Source organism: Esox lucius, chromosome 2 (genome assembly GCF_011004845.1).
Source record: "Esox lucius isolate fEsoLuc1 chromosome 2, fEsoLuc1.pri, whole genome shotgun sequence".
Classification (NCBI taxonomy): Eukaryota; Metazoa; Chordata; class Actinopteri; order Esociformes; family Esocidae; genus Esox; species Esox lucius.
The window spans coordinates 20995931-21019969 of NC_047570.1; the positions used below are offsets into that span (position 1 = coordinate 20995931).

The window sequence follows — 24039 nt, forward strand, 5'->3', positions numbered from 1 at the left end:
AATACTGAATTTAATTAAGTAACAGAGGTACCCCAAATATGGGGTACCTACATTCAGGGAGTGACCACTGTGTAGTTGCAAATGTTAGAAAGGCTACATTTGAGGAAATAAAGCCTCATATTACAATCAAGCGAAATTTGAAGCATTTTGTGGAAGGTTTCTTGCTTGATTTATCTCAGTTGGATTGGGAGAAGATTGACCTTATTCCGGATGTAGAAAATGCAACAAAAATGTTTACAATGGTTTTATGGGAATTATTAATAGACATGCCCCCATTTGAAAATACGCTGGTTAAAGGTTGTGACAATGCATGGTTTTTGAATGAGCTTTCATGTCTTCACCAATGTGATATGGTGTGGGCCAAGGCCAGGCATTCTGAACATGAGTTAGAAATAGGCCTTTTGTGTACATAGAGAAAGTCTTAGATAATAAACGGGGGCAAAAACAAAAGTTGCGTTTATCATTTTGTTCATTGTATGTAACAGTAATAGTATAGCAATTGCAACAGTAGTAAAGTGGAATGTGCAATAGGGCATAACTTACCAACTGCAAGATGCAGTCTGTGGCCAAAGCACTGCAATCTGGTCCACTTGTTCCTGTGCAGCCTTCACCATGTTCGCGGCATTGTCTGTTATACAGACTAGATGACTCTCATCTTGGCCCCAATCAGCTAAAGCTTCTCTCATCCCTCATCCCTGCGATGTTCTCACTTGTATGATCCTCTGAGAAAAATGCTGTTTGCAAACAGTGACTTTTCAGGTGGAAGTCCTCATTAATAATGTGTACGGTCAGACTTAGGTAGGGCTTTGTTGTCCGGCTGTACCACAAGTCTGTTATTGCTGTATAATATTCCAGTTGTGACAGCTATTTCAACTTGTGTCTTGCATTTCCCGTACAGCTTTGGTATGGCAACCTGAGAAAAATAGTTGTGTGATGGCATTACTTTCCGCTTGTCAAGCGACCGGATCATGTTTTTAAAACCGTCTTTGGTGACCTTATTAATTGGTACCATGTCTTTGGCGACGTGAAATGTTATTGAATCTGTGATTTCTCTCTGCCGTTTGGAACCTTTCTCGTATGGTGTAATACTGGCAAATGCATCTGAAATAGATTTTTGCTTTGGATGGCATTGAGATACTTTGCACTCGTCATACAAAGATTTGTGGTGCCGCCTTCAATGATAAAACAGATTAGTAGTGTTGCCTTGTGTTGTGGCAACAATTGCAAGGCACTCTCAACAAATTACCTGTTTTCGGTCTGTAACCGAACATATTTCCATGTAATTGACGATGCATTTCTTTTTGCAACCAAATTCTTCATTTCGGTATTTTTTGCCTGTTCTTTGCTCATCATTTCATCACGTGCAAGTAGGGCCTGCATGTCAACCAAGTGCAGCAACAAACTCTGTGTTTAAAATAATACTGTGTATCCAGTAACCCATAAATCAGAGTAAATTACCTTATATCAGACAGATATAATGCTAGTTTTCCATTTAAAAATAAATAAATATTGTAGACGGATATATGTTTACCTTACTAAATCGCACGTTCTGCGATGTGACTTTTGGGGATGCGTACATCGCAATGTCGATGCTGAAACGATATATTGTGCAGCCCTAAAACAAACTAAATGATCCTAGGAAATTTGGGATAACCATTAAGTTTTAGATTATCATAAATATACAGACACCTGGCCTAGCTATTAGGGGTGCAGTGGGTTCTTGTAAGGACTGATGTGCTTGATTACTTTAATGAGCATTTAGTTATTTTTATTTGAGTCTTTAAATTATACCTGCCCAGTACTTGAAAATGCTGTTACTGATGGTCATCGAATCAGAAAAAAATTGTTTGGTTTTAAACAAATGACTAACTCATAGGTTCATGATGCCTTCAAATCTTTAAATACAACTAAATTAGCTGGTCCTGATAGATCCATTATTTTTATAGCTTGCTGCTGATTTTATTGCAGCAATTGTATCTTTTATTTTGTAATCTTTTGTTAAGATCAAATTAAATTCCATTAATTTGTAAATTGGCCTTTATGATTTCCCTGTTAGAAGGTGGACATCCCAATTTTTTTTATTATTATAGACCTATTTCCAAACTCTCTGTTTAAGCAAAAAACCTAGAATCACTTCTGAGTAAGCAACTGAAAGATGTTTTACTTACAAATGAGATCTTATCAGTTTTTCAATTTGGTTTTAGAAAAACCACAGCACAATTACAGCAGGTCTTAAAGTCATATATTATTTTATTGTCTGTCTAGACCAGGGGCACCACTGTGCAGCCCTCTATTGACCAATCAAAGGCTTTTGATGAAGCAAATACTCTTGGATATACAGTGGGGAGAAAAAGTATTTCGATTTTTTTGTTGTTACTCTGTCTCTCAATGTTCAAATAAACCTACCATTAAAATTATAGACTGATAATTTCTTTGTCAGTGGGTAAACGTACAAAATCAGCAGGGGATCAAATACTTTTTCCCCTCACTGTAGGTCACAATGTGTTCAGGTACAAGGTCTCAATTCTAACCCTGTGAATGTGATAAAGGGTGTGCCACAGGGATGGGTTCTGGGACCACTCCTCTTTACAGTTTACATAAATAACACGCATAGATGTACCCCAAGCTAACTAACATTTTTATGCAGATGATACTGTGATTTATTGTTCGACACCCTCTTAAATTCTGTTCCTTTCTCAGTTACAGCTTGCTTTTGGTATTGTTCAGCACAAAATACAAAGAAATAAAAAATAAAAATCAAAGAAAAAAACAGTCTTCCATTTCTAACAATATTGCATGGTAATCTGTATACAAAAATCTTAAGATTTTAATTGATAGCAGTCTCCCCTTTAAGATGTGTATTTTACACTTGTTTAAAAAAGTTATGGTGATTTTTTTTTTTTAAATGGGTCGTGTTTTCCTTATGAGGCAAGAAAATGCCTTATGTATGCTACCTTTCTGCCTGTATTAGATTATGGTGACGTCTTGTACATGCATGTCTCTATATCCTCATTACCTACAGTGGGGAGAACAAGTATTTGATACACTGCGGATTTTGCAGGTTTTCCCACTTACAAAGCATGTACAAGTCTGTACATTTTATCATAGGTACTCTTCAACTGTGAGTGACGGAATCTAAAACAAAAATCCAGAAAACAACATTGTATGATTTTTAAGTTATTAATTTTCATTTTATTGCATGACATAATTATTTGATACATCAGAAAAGCACAACTTAATATTTGGTACAGAAACCTTTGTTTGCAATTGCAGAGATCATACGTTTCCTGTAGTTCTTGACCAGGTTTGCACATGCTGGAAGACCCTGCCACGACCCATCTTCAATGCTCTTACTGAGGGAAGGAGGTTGTTGGCCAAGATCTCGCGATACATGGCCCCCTCCATCCCTCCTTAATACAGTGCAGTCGTCCTGTCCCCTTTGCAGAAAAGCATTCCCAAAGAATGATGTTTCCACCTCCATGCTTCACGGTTGGGATGGTGTTCTTGGGGTTGTACTCATCCTTCTTCTTTCTCCAAACACGGCGAGTGGAGTTTAGACCAAAAAACTCTATTTTTGTCTCATCAGACCACATGATCTTCTCCCATTCCTCCTGTGGATCATCCAGATGGTCATTGGCAAACTTCAGATGGGCCTTGACATGCGCTGACTTGAGCAGGGGGACCTTGCGTGCGCTGCAGGATTTTAATCCATGACGGCGTAGTGTGTTACTAATGGTTTTCTTTGAGACTGTGGTCCCAGCTCTTTAATTACAGACCTCTACATGCCTTGTAAGTAGGAAAACCTGCAAAATCAGCAGTGTATCAAATACTTGTTCTCCCCACTGTATGCTTGACATTGTAAACCATGGGAGTTTTTTTTACAAACTCACTCTAAATCACTGGCCATCACTAACTATAATCAGATTATCCCATTGGGCCATTTTTATTTAAAAGGCCATTCTTAGAAAGCTCCCAGTTTATTTATGTTTTTACATTGTCTAGCAGACTAATGATAAATATTGCTTGCGTTTTCATAACTGTATTTTGTTGATGGTTCCTAGGACACGTACTGAAGTAAAACCAAAAGTGTTCCAGTGCTTTGCACCTTCCACCTGGAATGAGTTACAAAAGGTTTTAAAATTAAATTGTTTAGTGACTATGATCGATTTAAAGTTGCTGTACATGTTTTGAATCTTGATCTTAATTGGAACAATGGTAATTTATGTTTTATGTTTTGATTTTATGTACTCTATCTTCTGTATGCTTTTATTTTTAGCCAAGTCCCTCTTGAAAAAGCGATTGTTGTTCTCAGTGTGGCTAACCTGGTTAAATAAAAAATAAATATAAATATGCCCTCTGCCAAAAACTTGAAAATGGGAAGATGGTTCACTCTTCAACATGACAATGAATGAAAGCACACTTTCAAAGCAACCGTACAATGGCTGAACGACAAGAAGGTGAATGTCCTTGAGTGGCCTAGTCAGAGCCCCAACCTAAATCCCATTCAGAATCCGTGGAATGACTAGAAGAGTGCAATACATAAGCAGTCACCATGCAATCTGACTGAGCTTGAACAATTCTGCAAGGAAGAATGGGCAAATACTGTACAGTCTAGGTGTGCAAAATTAGTAGAGACATATTCAAAGAGACACATGGCTGTATTTCAAGCAATAGATTGTTCCACCATTTATAAAATCACAGGGGTGTTCACTTATCCATACAGGGTATTTTACTCTTCTAATTTAAATTCACTTTCTGTGTTTTTTGTGTTATTTTTCAATTGGATATTTGGGATAATGTGTGAATAAAACCGTCAAAAGTCAACAAAAGGTGTAAGTCAAGAAAAGGTGAACATTTTGAAAAGGGGTGGTGAGTTCCTATACCTACTGTTTTTTAATGCAAAATAAGACCAAAATATAAAATAAAACTAGATTTAAAATACTGGGGCTCGGTTCAAGTACACTCAAAATAAGTTGTGGGTGGTAGTGGAGTGTATGCAAATTTATGTTGTCATAGTTGATAAAAATTTGCAGAAAAGTGAAACAAGGCTTTAATGGTTGAAGAGGTGCTTGAACGGAAAGGTGTTATTTCATTTCAGGCCATAAGGCAACAAAAGGTGAACATTTTGAGATGGGCTGGTGACTTTCTATACCCACTGTATTTACAGTATACACTCACCTAAAGGATTATTAGGAACACCTGTTCAATTTTTCATTAATGCAATTATCTAATCAACCAATCACATGGCAGTTGCTTCAATGCATTTAGGGGTGGGGTCCTGGTCAAGACAATCTCCTGAACTCCAAACTGAATGTCAGAATGGGAAAGAAAGGTGATTTAAGCAATTTTGAGCGTGGCATGGTTGTTGGTGCCAGACGGGCCGGTCTGAGTATTTCACAATCTGCTCAGTTACTGGGATTTTCACGCGCAACCATTTCTAGGGTTTACAAAGAATGGTGTGAAAAGGGAAAGACATCCAGTATGCGGCAGTCCTGTGGGTGAAAATGCCTTGTTGATGCTAGAGGTCAGAGGAGAATGGGCTGACTGATTCAAGCTGATCAGAGGTGTAAAAAGTACAAAGTAAAAGTACTCAACTGGGTTCGGCTGTGTTCACCACTTTTGGGAAGTATCTAATTAAGATCTAAATAACCAGGTAAAGGGAGTTCAAAACTAACTAGTGATCAATTAAATAAAAAGGAAGAGTGTAAATGATCAATTAAGGACACTGATGAGTTATGAACTCTGTTTACATGGTCATTTAACCCTTTTTTAGGAACTTCCCAAAAGTGGTGAACACAGCCGAACCCATTTAGGGTACTTTTACTTTGTACTTTTCACACCTCTGAAGTTGATAGAAGAGCAACTTTGACTGAAATAACCACTCGTAACAACTGAGGTATGCAGCAAAACTTTTGTGAAGCCACAACACGCACAACCTCGAGGCGGATGGACTACAACAGCAGAAGACCCCACCGGGTACCACTCATCTCCACTACAAATAGGAAAAAGAGGCTACAATTTGCATGAGCTCACCAAAATTGGACAGTTGAAGACTGGAAGAATGTTGCCTGGTCTGATGAGTCTCGATTTCTGTTGAGACATTCAGATGGTAGAGTCCAAATTTGGCGTAAACAGAATGAGAACATGGATCCATCATGCCTTGTTACCACTGTGCAGGCTGGTGGTGGTGGTGTAATGCTGTGGGGGATGTTTTCTTGGCACACTTTAGGCCCCTTAGTGCCAATTGGGCATCGTTTAGATGCCACAGCCTACCTGAGCATTGTTTCTGACCGTGTCCATCCTTTAATGACCACCATGTACCCATCCTCTGATGGCTACTTCCAGTAGGATAATGCACCATGTCACAAAGCTCGAATAATTTCAAATCAACAAACCCAATAGAGCATCTTTGGGATGTGGTGGAACGGGAGCTTCGTGCCCTGGATGTGCATCCCACAAATCTCCATCAACTGAAAGATGCTATCCTATCAATATGGGCCAACATTTCTAAAGAATGCTTTCAGCACCTTGTTGAATCAATGCCACGTAGAATTAAGGCAGTTCTGGAGGCGAAAGGGGGTCAAACACAGTATTAGTATGGTGTTCCTAATAATCCTTTAGGTGAGTGTATATTCAGACAGGTGACAGTTAAAGGAAAAACCAACATCAAGTTTGGCCTCCGCGAGTCGCTCGAACAGCTTCAATGCACCTTGGCATGGATTCCACTTTCATCTGCAACTCTACTGGAGGGATGAAACCCCATTCTTCCAGAAGATATTGCCTCAATTGTTGTTTTGATAATGGTAGAGAGTGTAGTTTAACACGTTAGCCAAAATTCTCTGGATAACATTCAATTGGGTTGAGATCTGATGACTGCAAAGGCACAGTCTGATCACAACCAACATTGATATTCTCAGTCACTTTATAAAGAGTTGCTCTTCGGTTTTTCCTTACATATTGCAGTAATGCACTAGCATCACAGTCATCACAATACTTTTGACCACAATTCACCACCCTATTTACTGGTCTTTCCGGTTACTACTGAAAACAGTTACTACTGTAACGCTAGTCATGTGAGCAGTCTTTGTGACTAAAGTTCCTGCCTTCCATGCCTGAATAATGAACCCTCATTCATAGTCACTGAGATTCTTACCTCTTGCTATCTTGATCCAAAATCGAGGTTAACTGGGCTTGCTAAGAATTTTTATTCATGCCACAGAGCATGGTTGGACCTTTAATTGCTTAATTGTGTAATACAGCTGTATGTAAGCATCTGCATTCGTTATGTTCCTCCACTAATTTATTCAGGTTTTTCCTTACATTTTTCACCTGTGTGTATATATATCATAGTAAGATGGACTATTAGAACATAATTAGTCATCTAATTCTATAACAGTTATATTGCCTAGCTACTCGTATACCGTATAACATTTGGTCTCAGTTAAAAAACTGTGTCCACTGTCCTTGATGTTGCTTTTGGGACTTAAGTAAGCGTTACACTGTTAATAATGCATTGGTCAAAATTTTTCTTTTGTGCCATGCCAACAAATAACATCTATAAAAAAATATTGTGGCAATGTATAAAGAGATAGACCTCCAACAAAAATGGAATACACAATAATAATAAATATAAAATGTATTAATCTAGGTCTAGGATTTTACTTTTAAAGAAGTCCTATCCAGATTTTTATTAAACTAGTTCTGGGATGTTAGGTTTAAAGAGGTTTGAATCTGTTAAACATATTCCCAATCCTGTTTGGTGATTATTTAAACTATTATTTTCAAGTAGTAGTAAGCATTGTTGGCTGACGGTGTCAGAGTGTTGGCTCTCTTTGGAGCTGGAGGAAATGTGTTACTCCGGTAATAATGGTATGGGATGGTAGGCATGCATTATCTAATGATCAATCAAATTCAATCAAATAGATTTTATAAAGCCCATCAGCAGTTGTCATAAAGTGCTTTTACAGATACCCAGCCTGAAACCCTAAAGAGCATGCAAAATCAGAGTTGATGCACAGTGGCTAGGAAAAACTCCCTAGTAAGTTGAAACCTAGGAAGAAACCTTGAGAGGAACCAGGCTGAGTTGTGGCCAGTCTACTTCTGGCTGTAATGGGTGAAGATCATAAGAGTACTTGAATTTTTAAGCCACATCAGTGTTCGGATTATGGTGGAACTGGATTTTGACCCGTTTTATAGATGGTTCCAAGAAAAAAAATTATTGTTACAGATGAATTTAAAAAATGTATGAGAGTATATAATTGCATTTTAATTATAAAAATAGCAGTCCTGAGATTTGAGATTGCAAATCCATAAGATGCATCCAGAGAGGCTGGGGGAAAAGTAAGAGACCATTTCGACAACCCACTCTGACTTAAATCCTCAAAACTAAAGTTGCAGGGGTTGGATGGCTAACCAAGACTAGAGCTGAAGCATAGTCCCCCACATTAGCTACAGGAAACATTTAAATCTAAAGCTTCCTGGCACCATATGGTCTTACCTTTGGTAAATGCCCATGAATGATAATGTATGACCAGACACACAGGGTGTAGAAATTGAGTACATACAATTAGGTCCAGAAATAAGTGGACACTGACACGTTCTGTCGGTTTACCAAAATCTATTCCAGTTACAGTTAAATAATGAATAAGGGCTTAAAGTGCAGTCTCTCAGCTTTGAGGGTATACACATCCAAATTGGTGGAAGGGTTTAGGAATAACAGCTCTTTAATATGTAGCCCCCTCTTTTTCAAGGGACCAAAAATAATTGCTATTCCTTCGTTGTTTCCAATCAATTAAGCAGGTAAAAGGTCTGGAGTTGATTCCAGGTGTGGCATTCACATTTGGAAGCTCTTGTTGTGAACCCACAACATGCAGTCAAAGGAGCTCTCAATGCAAATGAAACAGGCAATCCTAAGGCCAAGATATCCATCAGAGAAAGAGCAGGAACATTAGGAGTGGCCAAATCAACAGTTTGGTACATTCTGAGAAAAAAAGAATGCACTGGAGCACTGCAACCCAAAAAGGCCTGGACATCCATGGAAGACAGCAGTGGTAGACGAACATAGGATCCTTTCCATGGTAAAGAAAAAAATCCTTCACAACATCAAGCCAAGTGAAGAAGACTTCACGAGGGCAAACCATTCATAAGCCTTAAGATTTAGAAAGGCCAGATTAGACTTAGCCAAAAAACATCTCAAAAAGCCAGCCCAGTTCTGGAACAGCATTCTTTTGACAGACGAAACTAAGATCAACCTTTATCAGAATGATGGGAAGAAAAAAGTATGGAGAAGGTTTGGAACGGCTCATGATTAGGGCATACCACATCATCTGTAAAACACGGTGGAGGCAGTGTGATGGCATGGCCACTAGTGATTATTGATGATGTGACTGAAGACAAGCAGTCGGATGAATTCTGAAGTGTATAGGGATTTATTGTTCAGCCAAATTCAGCAAAGTTGATTGGACGGAGCTTCACTTTAGAGATGGACAATGGCCCAAATCATACTGCAAAAGCAACCCAGGAGTTTTTTTAAGGCAAAGAAGTGGAATCTTCAATCACCTGATATCAACCCGATTGAGCATGCATTTCACTTGCTGAAGACAAAACCTAAGGCAGAAAGACCCACGAGCAAACAACAACTGAAGACAGCTGCAGTAAAGGCCTGGCAAATCATCACAAAGGAGGAAACCCAGCATTTGGTGATGTCTATGCGTTGCACATTTCAAGCAGTCATTGCCTACAAAGTATTAAAAATTTACATTTTATTTATGATTGTGTTAATTTCTCCAATTACATTAGAGCCCCAGAAATATTTTGACTGTGTATGAAAATGGTTGCAATTCCTAAACGTTTCATACAATATTTTTGTTCAAACCCTTGAATTGAAGCTGAAAGTCTGCACTTCAATTGCATCTTGGTTGTTTCATTTCAAATCCATTGTTGTGGTGCACAGAGCCAGAATTATGAAAATTGTGTCAGTGTCCAAATATTCCCAGACCTAACTGCATATACAAATTGCTATACAAAATAATACATAATCATTTAATAGGTCGATAAATGTAGAATTGACATTTGTGCAGATTTTCTAGACATAATCCAAGTCAGCTGCATAACCAGGTGGACAACTGCAGGGTAAAGCAGGTGGGGGTGTTGGCAGTGGGAGCAGGAATCATGATCTGCAACACAACCAGGAGAACTTCGGACAGGGACAGCCAGATCATTATTGTTGACCTGGTTATGCAGCTGACTTGGATTCTGTTTAGAACTGTTTAGGCCATTCTCCTAAGGTTAAATAGGACATCAGGAAAGGTAGAGAGAGAATTCCTTGGATTCAAAAGGATACCTGAGCATACTTTTCAGACTGACCCTAGTCCCCAGTCACATAAATGTAAGCAACTGAAACAATTGGGACTTGAAACAGCACAGACTGGCGCTTGTCCCCCGTCACAGCAATATAGCAGTGTAAAACTAGGTGCTGAGACAGGGGGGTCCAGAGATACTGTGGCCAATCCGAAGGTAAAACCATACAAGGCCCACCAGGCAGACGCTTTGCAATTGGGTTGTGATTAGATTGTGAGCAAGCTTTGAGATAATATAGCTTTGAGATGTAATATTGTAATAATTTGTGTAATATGTGCTGTGTGTACATATAATATACATAAGCACACACTGGGTAGAAAACATTTCACATACTTTATGTAAAACACACATAATATACGTAACACTTACAGCTCATATCTTCTCCCCTCTCACCCTCTTGCTCTTTTTCTTTTTCTTTTTCTCTAGTTCCACCAGGTTAGAAGAGTGATGACCATCCTGTTCCTTACTATGGTTATTTCATACTTCAGTTGCATGAGAGCTGCGCCCATGAGAGACGTCCCGGGAATGCGGGGCCACCGAACAGATGGTTACTTGGGTGCGACAGTGATGGCTGGCCGGGGCCACGGGACTCCACAAAGCGGGGGTGGGCCTGGCCAGCGTGGGGGACTGCCTTCGTTCACAGACACGTTTGAGCAGGTGATTGAAGAGCTCTTGGAGGTGGAAGGCGAGCCAGTGGCTGACAATAGCCAGGGAGGAGGGGGTCCTTCTGTGGTCACCACGGAGACCAAGGATGTTGACCTGTATGCATCACGGGTGATGATCAGCAACCAAGTGCCTTTAGAGCCACCGTTGCTCTTTCTCCTGGAGGAATATAAAAACTACCTGGATGCCGCAAACATGTCCATGAGGGTGCGACGGCATTCTGACCCATCTCGGCGTGGAGAGCTCAGTGTGTGTGACAGTATTAGCCAGTGGGTGACAGCTGTGGACAAAAAGACAGCAATAGACATGTCTGGGCAGACCGTTAGCGTCCTGGAAAAGGTCCCTGTCCCCAATGGCCAACTGAAGCAATACTTTTATGAGACCAAATGTAACCCTATGGGGTACACAAAGGAGGGCTGCCGTGGAATAGACAAGCGCCATTATAACTCCCAATGTAGGACAACCCAGTCCTATGTGCGAGCGCTCACCATGGATAGCAAAAAGAAAATTGGCTGGCGGTTTATAAGGATAGACACTTCATGTGTATGTACACTAACCATTAAAAGAGGAAGATAGTGTATATGATGTATAGATTTTATTGAGAGTTTAAAAAAGAGAAAATATCTATTTGTATATATACATAACAGGGTAAATTATTCCGTCAGATGAACATTTTATGGACTGCATGTAAAAAAGATGAAGTTTATACAGTAAAAGTGATACTACAGTCTATTTATTGAACATATTCATGACCTTGTAAACAATTAAAAAAAGAACTGATAAGTCATTTGCGCCCAGTTTAAATTACTATCACATTCTTCAAGACATTGTGGTTTGTTTACGTTGCCAATAATTCGAGGAAGAACGAAAAAAGTGATGAGGACAAGGGAGAAAATGAAGATAAGTTCAATATTTTTTTTAAACATGCATGCTGCTTCAATTGTGAATTGAGAAATTATCCACCTAGTAAAAAAGGATACCAAACAAAACATTCCGTTTACATACTCAAAAGTATAAGTACCTTGGTACTTTATCTGTTTACTGTTCTAAACTTCAAGGTAATGTTGGAATTACATACTATGTCAAGGTGCTGTTGTCAAAGCTTTGCTGTTTATTTTTTTATCCCCACCAGAAGACAATATAGAAGAATATATATATATATATATATAAACATTTATTCATTGACATATGTTTCTGGATTAATATTCATTTTGTATGTTGTGAAGTTGTTTGCAATATTAAATTGAAATATTTGAAGAAATAAAAATGACTATAGGCAACTGAAAAAGAAGAAAACAATGTCAATAAAGTTTTAACCCTGCATAAACATTACATAAAAACACAGATGGATGGGCAGACAGAAAGGCAAATACTTACTTAAAGGTATCTATCTACTGGCTTAGTTATAAAGAACTATTTTATTTTTAGTAAGCCTATAATTCTATGATTTTAGCCTAGGCTACAAACTGATATTTTTTTTGCCTCTGAGAGCTTGAGAACATCTGAAAGTTTCTCAATTCTGGAGACATCATTCTTAACAGATGAATTCTTAGGATGGGAAATGTCAACACTGTCCCGCCATCACAGGTAAGTGTCACATGCCTGGTAATGGATGGAAAATATTATTGCATAAAAGATACCAGAACATTCCTAATAATGATAATTAAAGATAACAACTAAAGCGCATTAAAAGCATTCGTAAAGAATTGAGACCCCTGAATTTTTCATTCTACAGCCTTATTCCATACCTGATGGTCATTCTGACAGATCTCCTATGTGGAGATGGGAGTATATTCTAGGTCAACCATCTCTGCAGCACTCCGCCAATCATGCATTCATGGTACAGTGGCTAGACAGAAGCCACACCTCTTTAAAAGGCACATGACAGCCTCCTTGGAGTTTGCCAAAAGGCACCTAAAGGACAGTAAGACTATGAGAACCCAGACTCTCTGGTCTGATGAAACCAGTATTAAACTCTTTGGCCTGAATGCCAAGAATCACATCTGTACGAAACCAAGCACTGCTCCTCACCTGGCCAATAGAGTCTCTTAAGTTGGAGCATGGTGGTGGCAGCATAATGCTGTGGAGGTTTTTCAGCGGCAGGGACTGGGAGACTAGTCAGGATCAAAGGAAAGATGAACAGTGTAAAGTACAGACAGATCCTTGAAGAAAACTTGCTTGAGAGAACCCAGGACCACAGACTGGGGAAAACATGCACATTCAAACAGACGAACTACCATGAGCACTTGGCCAAGACAATGCAGGAGTGGCTTCAGGACAAGTCTATCAATATCCCTGAGTGGCTCAGCCAGAGCCTGGACTTGAAGCTGATAGAGCATCTCTGGAGAGACCTGAAAATGGCTGTGCAGCAACATTCCCCATCGAACCTGACATAGCTTGTGACGATCTGCAGAGAAGAGTGTGAGAAACTCTCCAAACACATGTTTGCAAAGCTTGAAGCGTATACCCAAGAAGACTCAAGCCTGTAATGACTGCAAATTATGCTCCAAAGGGTGGGGGGTGGGGGGTGGGGGGGGTCTGAAAACCTGGTCATTATGGGATATTGTGTATAGAATGATGAGGAAGAAATGTTATACAATTTTATAATGAGGCTGTATTGTGTTGATTTCACTTACAAGGGATTTTACTAATCAAACAATCTAAATTTACCCAAACACAGAAATACCCCCAAACTACCCAGAACAGTAACCCTAAAGGATACAAAATTACACGAAAAGAACACAATACTATCCAACTGAACAAAAACTACACAAAATAAAATGTACAATGTTTAGGTAAAGTTTTTTCTGTGCATCTGCCTTTGTTGTATGAAGACAATATGCTGGTTTCAATATGCCTAAATCATGTACACATTTGGATATCTTTACCATTATGTGCCAAAATTATTTTGGTGCATATTATTTATTTTAATTTAATTTTTTAATATAATCCTGTTTACTCACCAATGTCATGATATCCCATAAGTGATGAAGGCCCTGCTTCATCATTGCAACTCTCACCAGACTCAGGACAGTCAATCTCAAGATAAGCAACTTCCAAAGGACCAATTTCTTCTGGTTATTATCATGCTGCTCACTCAACCAGGTTTAGACCGGAATCTTTATGTGACACAAGGTATGCACTCTCTGACCTTCTACCTCATTTAAACTCACAGGTGCCTAAGTACTATGAAGAAAGGCAGCCATTTGTGAATACTAAACCCCAAAACCTGGATGGTGCTGGCCAAACCCCCTGGGTTAATCTGCGAGATGGATTTTAGTCCTGGTCTCATAATTACACATTTAACTGAGGCTCCGGAAATAATTAAGAGACCACAGCACCTTTTTCTTATCTTTCCAAAAATGTTGAAAAGGAAGGTTTTGAGTGAGGATTCAATTTGTTCAATTTGCAGTGGTCTCTTAATTTTAACCCTTCTGTTCCTCACTCAAAACCTTCCTTTTCAACTTTTTTTGGAATGAAAAGAAAAAGGTGCAGTGGTCTCTTAATTTTTTCCAGAGCTGTATATACTGTTAACAGTTGGGGCATCAACCAAACAAAAAAAACGATTGTGACAGGCGGGAAAATAATTGAACCAAACAACCAAGCATACGGGTATCTGTTTTTCCTCTTTATGTAATGTCACTGCAAAGCTGGAAATATTTTCTAATCAGGTATTCATTGTTTTTCTCAAAATGTGTTGGACAGAAATATTCATTGATGTATTTGATTAACCGAAATATTCAAAACATGCACATTTAAATACGTCTGAGGCTAGACCACTCAGGGGTGAGAATATGGTGGGGTTTCCTAAACATTTATCTCTTATTTTTAAACATACAGTTTTGCTCAAAGGTTTGCATACCCTTGGAGAATTGATAATATATGTACCATTTGTAAAGAAAACATGAGTGAGCAGGCAAAACACATTTATTTTATGTCTTATGGGATTCATATTCAACTGTAGGTTATAACAGAATGGCACAATCATAAAACAAAATATGTCAACAAAGAAAAAAAATGAACCGACCCTGTTCAAAAGTCTGCATACCCTTAGTTCTTAATACTGTGTATTGCCCCCTTTAGCATCAATGACAGCGTGCTGTCTTTTGTAATAGTTGTCTATGAGGCCCCAAATTCTTGCAGGTAGTATAGCTGCCATTTTGTCTTGGTAAAATGCCTCCAAATCAGGCAAAGTCTTTGGTCGTCTTGCATGAACCGCATGTTTGAGATCTCCCCAGAGTGGCTCGAAGATATTAAGGTCAGGAGACTGTGATGGCCACCCCAGAACCTTCACCTTTTTCTGCTGTAACCACTGGAGGCTCAACTTGGCCTTGTGCTTAGGGTCATTGCTGTGCTGGAAAGTCCAAGAGCGTATGTGCACAGCTTTCATGCAGAAGAATGAGAATTGTCTGCCAGTATTTTCTGATAACATGTTGCATTCATCTTGCCATACATTTTCACAAGATTTCCTGTGCCTTTAGAGCTCACGCAGCCCCAAAACATCATTGAGCCACCACCATGCTTCAGAGTGGGGATGGTATTCTTTTCACTATAGTCCTTGTTGACCCCTCTCCAAACATAGCGCTTATGGATGTAACCATAAAACTCTATTTTGGTCTCGTCACTCCAAATTACAGCGTGTCAAGGCATATTGTAACTGGGCTTTTTTGTGGTTTGGTGCAGTAAAGGCTTTTTTCTGGCAACTCAACCTTGCAGCTCATTTCTGTTCAAGTATCATTGTATTGTGCTCCTTGAACCAACCACACCGTCTTTTTCCAGAGCAGCTTATATTTCTCCTGAGGTTACCTGTGGAGTTTTCTTTGTATCCCAAACAATTGTTCTGGCAGTTTTGGATGAAATCTTTCTTGGTCTACTTGATCATGGCTTGGTATCAAGAGATCCTCGAATTTTCCACTTCTGAATAAATTATTGAACATTACTGACTGGCATTTGCAAGGCTTTGGATATCTTTTTATATCCTTTTCCATCTTTATAAAGCTCCATTACCTTGTTACGCAGGTCTTCTAAGAGTTATTTTCTGCTCCCAATAGCTCAGTATCTAGCCTGCTCAGTGCATCCACATGAGAGCTAACACACAGACACTAATTGCAATTTAAAAAGCCACAGGTGTGGGAAATTAACCATTAATTGCCATTTTAACCTGTGTGTCACCTTGTTTGTCTGTAACAAGGCCAAACATTCAAGGGTATGTAAACTTTTGATCAGGGCCATTTGGGTGATTACTGTTATCATTATGATTTTAAAAGGAGCCAAACAACTATGTGATAATAAATGGCTTCATATGATAACTATCCTTAAATAAAAGTTTTTTTTTTCCATGATTAGTCATATTTTCAAAATCAATGAGCACAACTGTAGCTGGGCACAGTTAATCAAAAATGTAACTCCGTTAACTGTTAATTTGTTTAACAAAAAGTTAACTTCAGTAACCATTAATCAGTTAGATTTTAAAAAATTTAATGGAAGTTAGCAATAAACGTTAAAGTACATTTTTATTATTAAAATACGTTTTTGGGGGTATTTTAAGGGCTTGACATTACATTTGTCCTTTTCCATCAAGGCAAGTTACTAAATGTTTAGAAGGTCTTGCCCCCAAGCATGACAATGAATAGCCAGTCCATTTCACGAATAGTAGAGAGGCATTCTTTGTTGGCCAATCACATATGATGTTTACAACATACAAATAGTTGCTCGCAAGTAATACAAGGGTTCCCAATGGTTTTTCTCTTGAACTTAATACTGAAGCCTTGAGACTAGCATGCAATCTTACTGCACAGAAATACATTTTTAAAATGTTGCTGCCACCAATTACCTGAAAATACAAATGGTTTCCCTCTGCATTCAGGTGTATTGGAACCATGTATGTTGTTTTTAATTTGGAATGGATTTTTTAACACAGCCTTAAATTCACGTCATATACATAAATCAGTTATGTGGATTAAAGTTTCCAATGCCCTTTCCTGAGCCCCTGGTATTGATAGGCAGTAACTTAAACCGCTGCACCATTACACATCCTGTATATTTATGGTTTGAATCACTCTGGTAACACAACCAGGAAGTTTATACTGGAATCATTATGCGCCAGAAGGAACACACTCTCCAGCCTTCTATCTCAGTTGTGCTCACAGCCTCCAAGAGTCACTAGAGTATGGCGAGGCAAGACAACCATACTACTTGATTATTTGCATCCCAAATCCAGACTGTGCTGGCCAATTACACCGCACTCCATGGGACCTCTGGGCTGATCCTTGAGCAGGATTCCAACCCAGGTCTTGCAATGCCGTGGCTAACTACACGGAAGTGATATTTCTTTTGCTGAGTACTGTTTTTCTAAATGTTGAATACAGTCTGTAAGTTATCATAAATCTGTTTACTTCACCATCCTATGGTTAGGGTTTTGGTTCAACCTATTGATCTGCCCTGTTCAGACCTCACAGGTCCTGGATTTTTCCAGACAAGCAAAGTGAAAGGTTAAGCAGGAGGGTTATTTTTTGCCAAACTTGTTCAAAAGTAAGCCCAGTGCTTTTATATGTGCTTAAAATGCAGGCCAGCCTTCCTGACTTCGAAACAACTCCTATTGTAAGGAGGAAGACACAAGCATGTCATCGTTAGTCTTACAAAAAAATACTTGCTGTTTTCAATCTGTCCTTTATGGAGATTGTGTGCCCAATATAAAAAAATGCTTGAGAGATGCAGTTACCAATATAGTGTGCATGTAGACAGCTTCTTAACAGAAGATTACATGTTTGGTTTCACCTATAATATATCATTATAGACATAAGTCTAACAGAGCAAATCATAAATTTTTTGTGGCCATTCATAGCATTTTCAGAAGATGGGATCCGGAGTTGTATTTTCACATGTTTGAAGTGCAAACTATGTCAATCATTTGAGGTAAGAAACTTGTGCAATTACATATCACAATATTTTACTAATAATGTCACTTGATAGATACGATTATTTTGTCCAAAAGTATTTTTTTCGGTGCTGAATATAGCTCTACGTTTGCTAGTTTGATAGAAGCTACTGTACAGTACTTTATATTAGCCTGTTCTAACTAGCTGGCCACCTAGTTTCTGAATGACTCTGGTATTTCTTTATTAATGTAAGTAAATTAACAACATTTTGTTTGTGCACAGCCATATGTCGATAACAATGCTACGGTTATCACAAGTATTAGCAAGTAAATACACTAAAACTAGCCAGTAAGATGCTGTAGTAGCAAGTTAAAAACGAGCATCCACCGTCTATTTTGTGTATTGCTCGTGGTAGCTTGCTAGAAAATTTTCCCTGAAAATTTTTTTCTTTATCTTATTCATAAGATAAGGTGTGTATCATGTAACTGTGTCATGATGTACATTTGGTTTTAGAAAATGCATTCTGTATAACTTTAATGTAAAATACATCTAGCTACAGTACAAACTAGGCAACAGCTACTGACATATTCAGTCTCAAGTTTTGTTTATTACATAATGGCATTGTTACTGTACTAAATAGTTTCATATTACATTACTAAAACCACATGTTGCCTCTAGCATTGCATATTAACTTTTTTGTCGACATTCACTTTCCTTGATGCTTCTCAATCATTCACCAAATATCCTTGCTGAATGAGCCTATAGAATTATTCCAGATAGTCTAAAACATACTGTTTTATACTGTTATGGATTAATAAAACAAGGCAACTAATTTAACTATGTACAGTGAGGGAAATAATTATTTGATCCCCTGCTGATTTTTTACGTTTGCCCACTGACAAAGAAATAATAAGTCTATAATTTTAATGGTAGGTTTATTTGAATAGTGAGAGAGAGAATAACAAGAAAAACGCATGTCAAAAATTTTATAAATTGATTTGCATTTTAATGAATTAAATATGTATTTGATCCCCTCTCAATCAGAAAGATTTCTGTCTCCCAAGTGTCTTTTGTACAGGTAACAAGCTGAGATTAGGAGCACACTCTTAAAGGGAGTGCTCCTAATCTCAGCTTGTTACCTGTGTAAAAGATACCTGTCCACAGAAGCAATCAGTCAATCAGATTCCAAACTCTCCACCATGGCGAAGACCAAAGAGCTGTCCAAGGATGTCAGGGACAAGATTGTAGACCTACACAAGGCTGGAATGGGCTACCAGACCATCGCTATACAGCTTGGTGAGAAGGTGACAACAGTTGGTGCGATTATTCGCAAATGGAATAAAAAAAAGGAAATGTCAATCTCCCCCGGTCTAGGGCTCCATGCAAGATCTTACCTCGTGGAGTTGCAATGTTCATGAGAACGGTGAGGAGGGATCTTGTCAATGATCTCAAGGCAGCTTGGACCATAGTCACCAAGAAAACTATTGGTAACACACCACGCAGTGAAGGACTGAAATCCTGCAGCGCCCGCAATGTCACCCTGCTCAAGAAAGCACATGTACTGGCCCGTCTGAAGTTTGCCAATGAACATCTGAATGATTCAGAGGAGAACTGGGTGAAAGTGTTGTGGTCAGATGAGACCAAAATTTTGCTCTTTGGCATCAACTCAACTCGCCGTGTTTGGAGGGGGAGGAATGCTGCCTATGACCCCAAGAACACCATCCCCACCATCAAACATGGAGGTGGAAACATTATGCTTTGGGGGTATTTTTTCTGCAAAGGGGACAGGACAACTTCACTGCATCAAAGGAACGATGGACGGGGCCATGCACCATCAAATCTTGGGTGAGAACCTCCTTCCTCAGCCAAGGCATTGAAAATGGGTCTTGGATGGGTATTCCAGCATGACAATGACCCAAAACATACGGCCAAGGCAACAAAGGAGTGCCTCAAGAAGAAGCACATTAAGGTCCTGGAGTGGCCTAGCCAGTCTCCAGACCTTAATCCCATAGAAAATCTGTGTAGGGAGCTGAAGGTTTGAGATGCCAAATGGAGAAGATCTTGACTTGGAGAAAATCCCTCCTGAGATGTGTGCAAACATGGTGGCCAACTACAAGAAAAGTCTGACCTCTGTGATTGCCAACAAGGGTTTTGCCACCAAATACTAAGTCATGTTTTGCAGAGGGGTTGAATACTTATTTCACTCATTAAAATGCAAATAAATTTGCAGAGGAGTCAAATACTTATTTCACTCATTAAAATGTAAATCAATTTATAACATTTTTGAAATGTGTTTTTATGGATTATTTTGTTGTTATTCTGTCTCTCACTGTTCAAATAAACCTACCATTAAAATTATAGACTGATCATTTCTTTGTCAGTGGGCAAATATACAAAATCAGCAGGGAATCAAATAGTTTTTTCCCTCACTGTATTTAATTTAATTTTGTTTACCTAGGTTGAGATGAATGAAGACAAGTGAGGATGCTGGCTTTCTGGTGCATGCAGAAGAACGGGTCACTGACATCTATAGTGAGCTCAGATACAGATTAGGATGTTGAGAAATAATACCATAAAGGCATTGGTTGATTCATACTATTAGGCCTATATTAAGACCTTTATTTTTAAGGGTTTGCTCTATTGCAAAGGGTGAGACTGGACAATGCTACTGAGGCTGCAGAAGGGGCTATCCCATCATCACAAGACTAACCATCATAATTCAGGCAAGCACAATAAAGTAAGACAGGGTAACAAGACAAAAAGTCAAAGTGCTGGAATCTGGTGTAGCGGTCTTAGTTCACGACTCCAGGCCACACAATACCCCTTGTTAGGGGGTATGGATAACAGAAGTAGCTCATCGTAGGCAGTGTGTCCAATTTGTTCTGACTGCAGAATAGTGTTGCACACAGCTGAAGCCCGTCAACGCTGCTCGCAGCTTAAATTATTATTAGTTTTCCATTTTGGGTGAAAAATGCAAATAATTGTTTTATTATGTAGTGTCCACAATTTTTTTTATAATTGTAGTGTCCCCAGGTTTTCACTCAGTCCTGTCACATTTCCACTTATAAAATTGTGGGGCATTACTCAAGTCACACGATCAACAGGAAGTAGCATCATTGAGTCTCCTGAAGGCATTAGGAAGACCAAAATGTTTAAGTATGACTGAGAGTGTCAATCTCAACGTTCAGTCCTATTACCTAAATTATTTATTGTTTTTTATTTAAAGATAGTTTTGATAAACCACTTGAAGGTGCTAAGTGTTCTCATGATATTATCATTGATGCTATGTGGCTACATTTCATGTATTTGCAAATGTTATGATAAAAACTCAGTCCTGTAACTTTGTCCTGTTACTCATATGAAAGGTAACAGGACTGAATAAGAGTAACACTAGTGAGAAGTTTGAATGAAATAGCCATTTTAAATGTGTTTGGTATAAACACCACCGTTCACCTGTTTGGGGTCACCTAGAAATGTCCTTGTTTTCAAAAGAAAAGCATTATTTCCTAATAAAATAACATCAGATTTATCAGAAATACAGTCCAGATATTGTTAATGTTATAAATGACTGTGGTAGTTGCTAATGGCTGATTTTTAATGGAATGTCTACACAGGCAGAAAGAGGCCCATTATCAGCAATCATCAGTCCTGTGTTCCAGTGGCGCAATGTTTCATAAACCAAGAGGAACTCCAAAACTGCAGCCCTTGTGGGGTGTTCCCGGTTTGCAGTTATCAGTACCTATCAAAATTGGTCCAAGGTAGAAAAAGCGGTGAACCCGACAACAGGGTCATGGGAGGCCAAGGCTCATTAATGCACATGGGGAGCAAAGGCTGGACCATGTGGTCTGATGCAACAGACAAGCTTCTGTAGCTCAAATTCTGAAAAGGTTAATGCTGGTACTGATAGAAAGGTGTCAGAACACAGAGTGCATCACAGTTTGTTGTGTATGGGGCTGTGTAGCCGCAGACCAGTCAGGGTGCCCATGCTGACCCCTGTCCACTGCTGAAAGCGCCTACAAATGGGCACGTGAGCATCAGAACTGGACCACGGAGAAATGGAAGAAGGTGGCCTGGTCTGATGAATCATGTTTCCTTTTACATTACTTGGATGACCAGGTGCATGTGCGTTGTTTACCTGGAGAACACATGGCACCAGTATGCACTATGGGAAAGAAGCAAGCCGGTGGAGGCATTGTGTTGTTTTGGGCAATGCTGGGAATCCTGTGGTCCTGCCATTAATGTGGATGTTACATTGACAAGTATCACCTACCTAAGCATTGTTGCAGACCATGTGCAACCTTTCATGGTAATGGTATTCCCTGATGGCATTGGCCTCTGTAAGCAGGATAATGCGCCCTGGAACAAAGCAAAAATGGTTCAAGAATAGTTTGAGGAACACAACAACGAGTTCAAGGTGTTGACTTGGACTCCAAATTCCCCAGATCTCAATCCAATCAAGAATCTGTGGTATGTGCTGGACAAACAAGTCTGATCCATGGATGCCCCACCTCGCAACTTACAGGACTTAAAGGATCTGATGCTAACGTCTTGATGCCAGATAACACTGCACATCTTCAGAGGTCTAGTGTAGTCCATGCCTCAACGGGTCAGGGCTGTTTTGATGGCAAAAGAGGGACCTACACATTATTAAGCAGACGGTAATGATGTTATGGCTGATTGGTGTACATATCAATGGAAACTAGCAACAATTCCAGAGAATGTAGAAATGGGAATATGGACAGTATGAATAGGAATCTTAAATATTATAATTATATGTGCAGTAGTGCCTATAAATGGATACATTATAATGTGCTAATTTACACTGAATGTACATAGAAAAGTGAACAGAGCATATGAAGATCAATTGATCAATGTTGTTGCTTGGACAGTTTTTACTGCTGAGTCTGCTTGCCTGGACTTGGTGTGGTCAACTTTGATGAACACACCGAAGAACTTGAAGTCAGAGACTCTCTCCACTTCAGCTCCATCGATGTGTATGGGGGCATGATAACCCCTCTGCCGCCTCCTGAACTCCACAATAATTTCCTTAGTCATGAGTTGTTGTCACGGCACCATGTTGCCAAGTCACTTACCTCCTCTATGTAACTTAATTAACTAGTACCCTCAAAACACCAGTCACAATGTTGACAGTGCAGAGGCAACTCTGGAATGCTGGTCTTCTAGGCAGGATTACCAAAAAAGAAAAAGGCATATTTCAGACTGGCCAATAAAAAGATTAAGATGGACAAAAGAACAAAAACCCTGGACTGAGGAAGATTGGAAAAAGATGCAGTCACACAAGCACATGCTCACATAAACACACTTACAAAAGCAGTCACACACAATTGTTACAGCTTTTAAGTTGCTATTTAAACTAAGGTCTTTTTTGCCAAATATAATGACCTCTGTTCTATCTTTGTTTATTTGAAGGAAGTTGACATCCAGTTATTCTCACACACAAGCACTCATTCCTGTTACTCTGTGCTCATTCCTGTTACCCAATAGTAATTCCTGTTATTTAATTGTTTTTATAAAAAATTTAGATAAACAACTTATTTTTTGATTATTTTTGGTCCATCATTTAAACAATTGTATGATAAATCATATGATAGATCTTTAAAAATATTGAGGTTGGGGTCTCCCTTAAAAATAAAAAAATGTTTTGGCTACAGATATATATTTTTTGTGTAACCAATTATGTCTGTACAATACTGTCATAATTGAGGGAAAAACAAAGAAACAAGTTGGCATTACTTTTAATTGATATTTAAACAGTTGTAAGAGTTTTGGTAACAGGACTGAGGAAAATGCAAACATTTTCCATTAAGAAACTTAAGATTGACCATAACACATTTTTAATAGTTAAACATGTGTTATTAGATACAGTGCTTAAAAATGAGTTTAATTTTGAAAAGTTACCACATGCAAATGGCACAGATTTGGCAGAGTGGCCCACAGTCATGTTAATGAGGCACCATTAATTGTATTATTAACCAACTTGATAAACTTGTTCAAAACCTTGACAGACCTCGTACAAGCATTTTTAGATAGACCACATGGGGGCGTTGTTGAACCAGGCAACTTCGAAGGCTTAAACCATTCACTCGGTTGGACATAGAGACTGAAAAAATGGTGGAAA

The 24039-nt window shown here is 38.9% G+C and overlaps 1 protein-coding gene across 5 annotated transcripts in view; it reads left to right on the forward strand.

The window, feature by feature from the left end:
* The window catches only part of bdnf (brain-derived neurotrophic factor), a 36592-nt gene extending 24429 nt beyond the window's left edge, over positions 1-12163 (forward strand). For all 5 annotated transcript variants that reach the window (XM_020053030.2, XM_020053042.2, XM_020053033.2 and 2 more), the window contains one exon: positions 10786-12163. In XM_020053030.2, coding sequence (XP_019908589.1) covers positions 10786-11598 — 813 coding nt within the window. In that variant the 3' untranslated portion in view covers positions 11599-12163. The remainder of the gene's footprint in view (positions 1-10785) is intronic.
* The last annotated feature ends 11876 nt before the right edge of the window (positions 12164-24039 follow it).